This window comes from Myotis davidii, unplaced genomic scaffold (assembly GCF_000327345.1).
Source record: "Myotis davidii unplaced genomic scaffold, ASM32734v1 scaffold174, whole genome shotgun sequence".
NCBI classification, from domain to species: Eukaryota; Metazoa; Chordata; class Mammalia; order Chiroptera; family Vespertilionidae; genus Myotis; species Myotis davidii.
The window spans coordinates 7,145,975-7,157,171 of record NW_006289087.1 but is presented as its reverse complement, the minus strand read 5'-3'; the positions used below and the strand labels follow the sequence as shown (position 1 = coordinate 7,157,171).

At 41.7% G+C, this 11,197-nt stretch overlaps 1 protein-coding gene across 1 annotated transcript in view; it reads left to right on the top strand.

Annotated features, from left to right (window-relative positions):
• The window catches only part of BRINP3 (bone morphogenetic protein/retinoic acid inducible neural-specific 3), a 210,959-nt gene that overhangs the window by 121,241 nt on the left and 78,521 nt on the right, over window positions 1–11,197 (top strand). Inside the window, exons 5-6 of the mRNA XM_006761292.1 lie at window positions 4,826–4,931; window positions 8,187–8,423. Coding sequence (XP_006761355.1) covers window positions 4,826–4,931; window positions 8,187–8,423 — 343 coding nt within the window. The remainder of the gene's footprint in view (window positions 1–4,825; window positions 4,932–8,186; window positions 8,424–11,197) is intronic.

Here is an 11,197-nt window from a genome sequence, read left to right as displayed (position 1 = left end):
AAAGAGAGAGAAACCTCAATGATGAGACTCATAGACTGGCTGCCTCCTGCACGCCCCACACTGGGGATCAAACCCATATCTCTCTGGCATGTGCCCTGACCGGAATTCGAACTGTGTGACCTCCTGGTTCATAGGCCGGTGCTCAACCACTGAGCAACGCTGGCAGGGCAAAACACTGTTAGTTTTAACATGACTTACATGAGCTCTAAAAAAAAAATAGTCTTTGTATTTGGACTTGGACCTAGAAGCATTTTTTTGCCATTGCATGTTAAAGTCTGTGGTCCTAGTAAGCAGATTCAATAAGTAAAAGACAATGCGAATGCAATTCATAGAATAAACAGTAAAGAAAATAAAAGCGCTCTCCATGTGTTACTTCTCCTGGTTGCTTTCATTTCTAAGATAAATGTAGGAAATGCCGCCCCACGTAGCATTAATTTTTTATGCGAGGCAACAGAAAAGAACCTGTGGCTCCCAAGTTCCCGAAAATGTCATGCGTCCGGTCCAGGCGGTGGCAGCAGCCAGGGAAGTGCCCTCTGACGTTGTCACCAGGATGCAGACAGCCAGCCATGGCCCAGACCCGGGTGAAAGCTGTATTGTTGTTTGTGGCGCCCTGTGGCAGGGAAGTTTTCCTATTGTCATTGTTAACATGAAATGCATCCGAAAACTCTTAGCCAACTCCAGTGTAGTAAGAAGATCCTATAGGTTTTGCATAATGAAGTCTACGGTTACCGTTTCTGTACCATCATCAGTTGCAGACTTCACAAACGAAGCTTTTATAAAAATGTGGGTTTTTAATATATATGTTTTGGGTTCTCTGCCACAGACTTTCTTGCAATTGCTGTGATTTGAAGCTATGCTACTTAGAACAGAAATCAAAATAGCAGTCTGTAGGAGTGAGCTTATAGATTCGGCCTCTCCAACACCAGTCAACAGCCAAGCATTTAAATGCCATGGCAACCACGATTTAGGCACAAAGGAGTCCTGGCTTTCAGTCCGCAAGCCGACGCTCTATCCACTGAGCCAAACCGGTTTCGGCAAAAATGTGGGTTTTTAATATATATATTTTGGGTTCTTTGCCACAGACTTTCTTGCAATTGCTGTGATTTGAAGCTATGCTACTTAGAACAGAAATCAAAATAGCAATCTGTAGGAGTGAGCTTATAGATTTGGCCTCTCCAACACCAGTCAACAGCCATGCATTTAAATGCCATGGCAACCACGATTGAGGCACAAAGGAGTCCTGATGTTATTTAGCAACCTTGGTGTGACAAAATCGTGTCCAGTTTACCTTATTCCGTATCACACTGAATAGACGCTTTAATCATCTAAAAAAACCTCTCTCTTCTAGGCCCAAATGTACTTTCATGTCTTAATGGGTGTTCAAAGAGCATACAGAGTCCGTCTCAATAGAGTTACCTGGGGCTGTTGGTGGGTGGGGGGGGCATGTGTATTGTTTTGATGGAGGATAATTTATGGGGCATGGAAAAATATAGGTCGATCATTGTCACCAGGCCTGGACTCATGGTGGCAAGTACAAGTGCAAATTGCACCAAAGCAATTGCTCTCCAGGAACGCGCGGTCTGTTTTGTCCCTGAATCAAATGTGACTGTCTTTTGTGCCACTCTCCTCCAACCTTAATAGCTTATTTCACATACTCTATTTTTTAAAAATACATTTTTATTGATTGCAGAGAGGCAGGGAGAGGGACAGAGAGATAGAAAACATCAGTGATGAGAGAGAATCACGGATCGGCTGCCTCCTACACGCCCCCCTACTGGGGATCGAGCCTGCAAACCAGGGCATGTGCCATGACCTCCTCGTTCAGAGGTCAAAGCTCAACCACTGAGCCACACCAGCCGGACTTCACATACTTTATCAGCCATGTTTTTCCTTTCTCCTAGTTTACATTTCACAGTTCTATTGTTTATCTTGTGCACGTTTCATGGATATACCTAACTTAATATTGTTTATAATCATCCTCTTTATCCTCCTGTTTCGAGGATCACCGTTCCTCCTGAAGTAGAACCTCTAGAGAGTTTAAAAAATGCAATCCTAGGATAAATGATTCTAATAGTTAAATTATGGGGAGTGGAGCTAGAGAAAATAGTTTTCAGCATAAAGTCATTTGCATAGATAAATAATTCAACAATTCTTCTTTCCATTGAGTTAGTGTTTGATTTGTTTTTGTACTTTTGATGTGAAAATATGAGTCATCTTGGCATTGGTTATTTATCATGAACTATTTTAAACTTCCATTAAATGGTTGGAGCAGGTTCAAGAAACATTGACAATGTCAACTATATTTTAAATCACGATATTAATTGTGTGTAATGCACCAAGTACAATGCTTATTATTTTGTGGAGAGGCATAGAAACTTAGCATCGATATGCTCTTGTACTTTTCACTTGAGGCCATAGAGTTTTATAGGTGAATTTGCACTTCTTTCACAAATAAGAAATTTTAAAAATTAAAGTCTTTGTTACTGAAGTAGGTTTCTATCAATATGACCGTTTTATTTTTAAGTGCCTCTTTTATTAGCAGTGTGTTTGCAAATTGATTTCTAAATTCAATTTTAAATCCCAGGAATGTTGCAGGATATAGAACTAGGAATACATTAAAATTGCAGTTTGACATTAAGTGCTTAGTAAAATGATGAAATAAGAATGACTGACAGAAAACAATAAATGGTAAGAATATCTTCAAACTTAATATTCCCATTTGAAGAAACAGATTATATGGTTATATAATTTCTAATTATTCAATGTAATTTATAATCGTGTATATAATTATATATAAACTAGAGGCCTGATGCATGAAATTCGTGCAAGACTACGCCTTCCTTCCCCCAGCTGCCGGCACTGGCTTCCCTCTGGCACCCAGGACCCGGGCTTCCCTTGCAGCCCCAACTTTGACCAGAAGGTCATCCAGAAGGACATCTGGAAGGACGTCTGGTCTAATTAGCATATTATGTTTTTATTATTATAGATTGATAACATGTGGTATAGTTATCACATATATTTAATTAGAACATATCTAAAATTTATATAGTTATATATAAATTGTTTTAGTATCATCATGTGAGATAATAATCATATATAATTAATTTAACATGCATATTATATCATATATATTATTTATATAGTTGTGTATAAGTTACCTATATATTGTAGCATCAACATTTTCTAAAGCTTTTATTAGTTTGATAGCTTTAAGCGTATGCAATTGTAAAAGATCCTACACATATAGGAACAGAAACAAGCATACTGCCTTAGGATATAACAGAAACTAATCAACACATATTTTACTTTTTTAGAAGTCTAGTGTAGAGTAATATAAGAATGGGTGGGAATTTCTACTTGAAAGCACTAATAAATTAATACTCGGAATAAAAGCCAGTTCATTTGGTCTTCGAAGTGTAGGCACAAGCCCATTTATAGCAATATTTATTGTTCATGACAATGACCCAAGATAGAACCCCATTCTAAGAGACTTGGACAGCAATCTAGACCAATTAAATTGTGCTTTACTGTAACTTTATTGTGAGACAGGGAGAGCGAGATTGAGACAGGATGAATGGGGATGCATTAGGTTGATCAAGGCAAGTCAAGTTTCTAACACTTACGTATGGAGGTTAGAAAGCCAGGCTGATTTCTGAATGGGCATTTGATTCATGAGTTGGAGGTTCAGGTCTCAGCTCCAGCTCTCATTTCCTTACATGATACCCAGTGGGCTGGCCAACCTCCCTGGGCTCCAGGCACCTCATTTGTATACGAATGGTGAAGCTAGATGAGTTTTAGAAATTCACATTGGCCAGCCCTGCTGCATTTTCTTAGAGGTTTCCCCCCAAAAAGTTTAATAAATAAAGGTCAGTATTGTTTTGTAATAAAGATTTCTATCTAAAAAGAAAATATTTACTCATCGATTTAGTTCACCGTTCTTGAATTCCTACCGTGTGCCAGGTGCCGTGTGTAATTCTGAAGAAGGAGTTTACAGTTAAATAAGTTAATGTAAAGAGAGGATTGCAAAGTCATTTAATCACTGCCATAATGAAACATAAAGGAGACTTTATGGTAAGATAAGTGAGTAAGGTATTCAAATACCACAAATGCTGTGGGTCCTCAAGTGAAAAATTCAAGAGCATATCAATGCTAAATCTCCTTGCATCTCCACACAGTAATAAGCATTGTACTTGGTGCATTATACACAATATATAATATCATGATTTAAAATATAGTTGACATTGTCAATGTTTCATGAACCTGCTCCAACCATTTAAGGGAAGTTTAAAATAGTTCATGATTGTCGTGCGGGTACCTGGGTAAGTAGAAACCACACAGAAGAGTTTAGACTTTGTTGTCACCATAAAAGAGGGAATATTTGTAGATTTTTAAGCAGAACAATAAAATACTTAAGTTAATTTTTAGACGGTAGCCTGGTAGATAGTTCTGATTCATTGAGGAAAAATGAACCAACAAAAAACAATTCTTATATGAGTCAAAACTTGCTCTCTACATAAAGGAGCATGCCCTTGTCATAGCTCGGGTAAAATTGATGACCTTCCGTGAGTGATGCTTTTGACCAAAGAGGGCATCCACGATTCCCCAGGAGATGTATGCCTGGCCCAAGGGAAGAACGTAGAATGACAAAGAGTCGCCTGTCTGCTTTGTGTCTGGAGGTGTGGATGGTTGCTGTGGATCATACCCTGGACCATTCGGCGATGTTTCCTGTCCCATGTATACTGTCCCTGTGTGACAACTCCATTGAACCCAGAGAGCATGGTCGAGCCTGTCTTACATAATAAAGTTGGTGTGTTTCTTTGGGCAGGTAACAGAAACACGGACGGGTCCCCTGGGCTGCAGTAACTATGACAACCTAGATTCGGTCAGCTCTGTGCTGGTGCAGAGTCCTGAGAATAAGATCCAGTTGCAAGGTATGTAAGTAACACTCGTTCTCCATGGGCCTCGATGGCAGCTCTCCCGCTGTCATGACTTTCTTCTTGGTGTTATCAGCCCCGTGTGCAGCGCTGGGCTTTTAAAATTCTCATAAATGGCCAATTTCCCAAATTTTGAACCCATACGAGCATTCCAGACAAGATGACGAAAATGCCAAAATTCACCGTACTTCTTAAATGATCTGTAGCGACTGAAAATTTTTCATGATAGCATTTTACTTCCTTAGGGTTCTCACTGGCTCAACAAGCTAAAGTTTTTTCATAGGTCTGCCTGAGCTTTGGATGTTTTCTTTTTAAAAAATATATTTTTATTGATTTCAGAGAGGAAGGGAGAGAGGGAGAGAGAGATAGAAACATCAGTGATGAGAGAGAATCACTGACCGACTGCCTCCTGCACGCCCCCTACTGGGTATCGAGCCTGAAACCTGGGCATGTGCCCTGACCGGGAATCAAACCGTGACTTCCTGGTTCATAGCTCAACGCTCAACCTCTGAGCCATTCTGACCAGGCAGCTTTCTAGTAACTTACCATCTTTTTCTATTTGAAATAATTTAATAGGGCGTTTTAAAAAATAATAACTCTTAACAAGCCTAGATTGTTTCTGAAATGCCCGTGTGTGTGCATGTTACTCATTCATTCAGGCCACGAATTTTCTTATAGATTCTGGTAAAAGTTGCAAACACACTTATTCCTGGTGTTGACATAAAATGAACTGTTGACATTTTAAAAACAAATATAGATGGCTCTTATGGCTGCATTTGTCTTCTGACAAATAGAAATGTACTTGAGAATACATACATTTTGATGTTTATATTTTCCACTGTAAAGATAGCTTATGTGATAATGCTAAACAAAATGTAAAAGAACAAATAATACTTTCAGGGGGAAAGTTTTTAACATCCGAAGTTGCAGTAAACTTGTGGGGCACCCTGTATTTATTATTAAAAGGGGCCTGTTTGGCCAGTTTGGTTCAGTGGTTGAGTGTGAGCCTAAGAGCCAGGAGGTCAGGTTCAATTCTTGGTCAGGGCACATGACCGGATTGCTGGCTCCATCCCCAGTAGGGGGCGTGCAGGAGGCAGCACTCTCTCCTGATGTTTTCTGGCTCTCTATCCCTCTCCCTTCCTCACTTTAAATAATCAATAAAATATGTTTTTTTTTAAAAAAATAATAACTTTTAACAAGCCTAGATTGTTTCTGAAATGCTCGTGTGTATGCATGTTACTCATTCATTCAGGCCGCGGAAGGTTATGAATAAACATGCCCTAGTTTGAATAAGTTCAGGAAAGTCTTGGTGTTGGCAAGTTGTCTAAATCCTGCCGACTCATCAAAGGAGTAATTCCGAGTTGTTCTTTCCTGGTCTGCCTTCTTCAATTGCGTAAGCACCAACTGAATTTACATATTCAATTTTACATCAACATGCATTTTTCTCTCAATGCTAATTCTTTGTTTTTATTAAATGCACCTCATAGATAATGATTAAAGGTCAAACTTTTTAAAATAAAGGAAATGTAAGTATAAAAATCCAGTTTTATAGTAAATAACGACTATGTGTTGGTCAAATTTTCCCTTACTGTTATGTTTATTTTCATCTACTGACTAGTTTGAATGTTTAGCCTTCTTATTAAATTTTCCTGTGTAGCAATAAATGCTGAAATTGAAACAACATTCTTAAAAAATATATTTATTGATTTCAGAGAGAAAGGGAGAGGGAGAGGGAGAGAGAGGTTGACATCAGTGATCGGAATCGAACCCGGGACCTCTGCATGCCGATGCTCTATCCACTGAGCCAAACCGGCCTCGGCTAATTCTTTGTTTTTATTAAATGTACCTCATAGATAACGATTAAGGGTCAAACATTGACTTTTTTTTTTATAAAGGAAATGTAAGTATAAAAATCCAGTTTTAGAGTAAATAACTATGTGTTGGTCAAATTTCCCCTTACTGTTATGTTTATTTTCATCTACTGACTAGTTTGAATGTTTAGCCTTCTTATTAAATTTTCCTGTGTAGCAATAAATGCTGAAATTGAAACAACATTCTTAAAAAATACATTTATTAATTTCAGAGAGAAAGGGAGAGGGAGAGAGAGGTTGAAACATCAGTGATAAGAGAGAATCATCGATAGGCTGCCTCCTGCATGCTCCCCCACTGGGGCTTGCCCTAGCCAGTGTTGCTCAGTGGATAGAGCATCAGTCCTGGGACAGAAGGGTCCCGAGTTCAATTCCGGTCATGGACAGGCTGGATCCCTGGCCCTGGTTGGGTGCTAGCGAGAGGCAACCAATCTATGTGTCTCTCTCATATTGATGCTTCTCTCTCTGTGTGTCTCTCTTCCTTCTTTCCACTGTCTCTAAAAATCAATGGAAAATATCCTCGCGGGAGAATTAACAAAGAAAAACAACAATAAAAGAAAATACTGAAAACTGTTAGAAATCAGGTGGTGCAGAATAAACACCTGCCTCTTTTTTCAAGGGTAGACAGTCTCTACCTACAATGTAGATCAGTGGTTCCCAAACTTATTTGGCCTACCGCCCCCTTTCCAGAAAAAATATTAGCGCCCCCTGGAAATTAATTTTTTAAAAATATTAATAGCAATTAAACAGAAAGATATATGCCCACAAATGCACCTGTGGCCATCACCCCCACCCCCCTGGATCGCTGCAGCGCCCACCAGGGGGCAGTAGTGCCCACTTTGGGAATCACTGATGTAGATGATTCTACATGAGGGAAAAAAATCACCAAACATTCTGATCAAATAAGTCAGAGAGCCAATCAAGTAAGTTCAAAAAACAAAATCAGATAGTCTGAGGGTTTGAGCACGTCTGTATTTACTGGGCTTCTTGCACAGTGCATGGAGTCAGCATATGGTACAAAGAGTTATAAATATTTGCAATTTTGTGGACTTAGATAATTTTCTAGGGATTGTGTTCAACATGCATCAATCCATTTCTCAATACACTGAGTCTTTGACCTTTTTTGGCTATATATATATATATATATAAGGCTAATATGCAAAGTTCCCCTCGGGAGTGCAATCGCTCACTATGACGTGTGCTGACCACCAGGGGGCAGCATGGAGTGAAGGAAGGCCCCAGCTGGCAGCCAGAAGGCCCCGATCAGCCCTTACCACTGACCAGGCCTAGGGACCCTACGTGCACGGGGCCTCTAGTTGTATATATGTATTAAGCTTTTTTTTCTTTATCAAAGCAAACTTGTTTGCTGTGTTTGCTCTTTAAGGCCTGCAGGCTCTCCTCCCCGACTATCTTCAGGAGCGTTTTGTGCAGGCAGCTCTGAGCTACATCGCCTGCAACTCCGAGGGAGAATTCATCTGCAAGGACAATGACTGCTGGTGTCAGTGTGGCCCCAGATTCCCAGAATGCAACTGCCCCTCCATGGACATCCAAGCCATGGAAGAGAATCTGCTTCGGATCACCGAGACCTGGAAAGCCTACAACAGCGACTTTGAGGAGTCAGGTAAGACCTGGGTTTTAACGCCACACTGCGACTTGGCCCAAGGAATTGCTTGTGTTGAAAAGACCGTTCTTGGGAGGGATTTTACTCAGCTTTTCATTCTTCTTTCAAATAGACATGGGATTGCTTTTATGGTTGGTTATTCACTATTTCATCAAATACACATGGCGCTTTGTGTATTTCTGCGTGCTTTCGGCATTGGAACCTAGCCTACTTTTGAGCTCACATGTCAGTCATTCTGTTGCTTTCGTCAATACAAGAATGGATGGTGTGACATCTCTGATACCTCGCTGCGTTTTTCCAGTGTCCCTGAGCTTCCTGACATCTCCCCGGGCTCTGTGAATTCGCTGGGCACATGATCTTCATCCCCCAGTGACCACAGACAACAGTTTGACCAGCCGTTTCCACACAAAGAGAATTGCCCTCATCCCAGCCTCTTATAGAGTGTCCTGGACACACCCACCATCCACCACATCAAAGTCATGGCTTTCCTCAGCACAGTCTCCCCCCTCCATTTCCAGCCCCATTGCTGTGTAAGTCAAGACCAGCTTGGTGGTACTGTAATAGCAAACTCCCCTATCATCTCAGATATAAACTCCGTCCATTTCTTGCTCAGACCACAAGTCCACACGGGTGAACGGGAGTCTTTGCATTGCCCTGTTGTCACCTCGAGTCCATCTGAAGAAATGTCCTATCAGGGATGATTTGGGAATGGAGGCAGTAGAAAGAGAGCAGTAAACCATGGAGGTTCTTATGTGACTTGCCAGGAATTGATTATGATCACTTTTTATGGCCAAGTCTAATTTCAAAGGAGACAGAGAGATGCCACTTTGCCATGTGCCTGGAAGAGATGACCCAGAATGTTGGTGGACAGCCAACGTGTCAGCCAGGGTTGGTTTTTCAGAAACAGGCAACTAAAAACATATTCTCTGTCATCTCACCACGTAATCTTAGGTGGGACTATATGGTTCACTCTTGGTATCTGGAGTTTCATAGTCCGGGGAAGGAGATGTAGACTATTTTGTTATGTGAACTTGACACATTCAATCCACTGTAGCCATCGTTTTGTCAAAACTAAGTAGTTGGGCATCAGATAAACAAACTTTGTCAGTAGCAAGCCATGTGATCATTAGTAAGTCATTTAATCTCTTAAAACTTCTGCTATCTCATTTGTTATTGGTTACCTTATTTAGCTTAGAGGAACTAGGTATAAAACTATTATTCAAAATTAACTATCACATATAATATTGCATCCTCATGGGTGGAGATCTGTGGCCATCATATGCTTATATTTATAGCATAGCTATTTTATGGGCATTGGTAATTAGAATATAAGAGTAAGGGAAAGAATAGAAGCTTTTCATAATATCAAGTCTCTAATGATGATTCTGAAAATATGTATGTAAGTTTTCATTTACTGTGATAATCTGCTCTTTGGATCTACTGTAACTTACAGGTATCCCAGCAGGAGCCAATGTTCAGCTTTCATACTAATATATGAAAACCAATTTGGTTTTCACTGCTGTTTGCTCCCGTTGGTCAGTGTGTCCACTCTGATTCATCAATCCCTGGCTGCATCGTATTTAATATATTATGAATATCACCTCTGCCATCACCAAATTTTATCCTGTACTTCAGTTAATTTCCTAACATCATCTGAAAGAAGATGGCTGTAGAGTGTCAAGCAGGTGTCTTATGCAAGGATTCCTGATTTAGCTCCCAAGGGCTATCTGCCAGATGCCATCTACCTGCTCCTCTTTGCCTGATGTATTTCCATTCGTAGATCAGGTCCTACATCCCAACTGCCTGTACAGGGTTCCATGTTTTTTTTGAGGGCAGAGAACAACATATTTATTTTTATTTATTTTTATTTTTTTTACTGGGAGCCTTTAGGGGATGTCCTACTGATGGCTTAGGCCTGCAGGACGTGACTGGGCGATCAGGGGAAGGTGCCACCCCCATCACCCCTCAGCTGCTGCTGCCTCTGGCCTCCTTCTGTAGGAGGCGACTGGCCAATCAGGGGAAGGTGCTGCCCCCATCACCCCATGGCTGCTGCGGCTCCCAGCCCTTGGCCCTTCTTAACACTGGCCCTGACCCCACCCACTGGTGGGTGGGGGAGGGGATGTCCTACTGATGGCTTAGGCCTGCAGGAGGTGACTGGGCGATCAGGGGAAGGCGCCACCCCCATCACTCCGCAGCTGCTGCTGCCTCTGGCCTTCTTCTGTGGGAGGCGATTGGCCAATCAGGGGAAGGTGCCGCCCCCATCACATCACTGCTGCTGCCACTGCCGGCCGCTGCGGCTCCCAGCCCTTGGCCCTCACTTTTTAACACTGGCCGTGTCCCCACCCACTGGTGGATGGGGGACGATCTGGGGCCAGGCCAGCCCAGGGAGGGGCTGTGGGAGGTTGAGGCACAGCAGGTTGCACCCCATCCAGCCTCTGCAGAGGCGTGGCGCCAGAACCGGGCCCATGCAACCCCCTCTCCCACTGCCTCTGCAGGAGGGGCCACAGCGTTAGACTGGCCTGCACCGCTGCCTCTCCCGCACTGCCTCCAGCCCTTGGCCCTCGTAGTGGCTGTGGCTTTGTCTGGAAGGACATCTGGAAGACGTCAGGTCCATCTGGTCTAATTAGCATGTTACCCTTTTATTGGTATAGATCAGTGGTTCTCAACCTTCCTAATGCCATGACCCTTTAATACAGTTCCTCATCTTGTGGTGACCCCAAATTTCACTGTTACAAATTGAACATAATTAAAGCATAGTGATTCATCACAAAAAC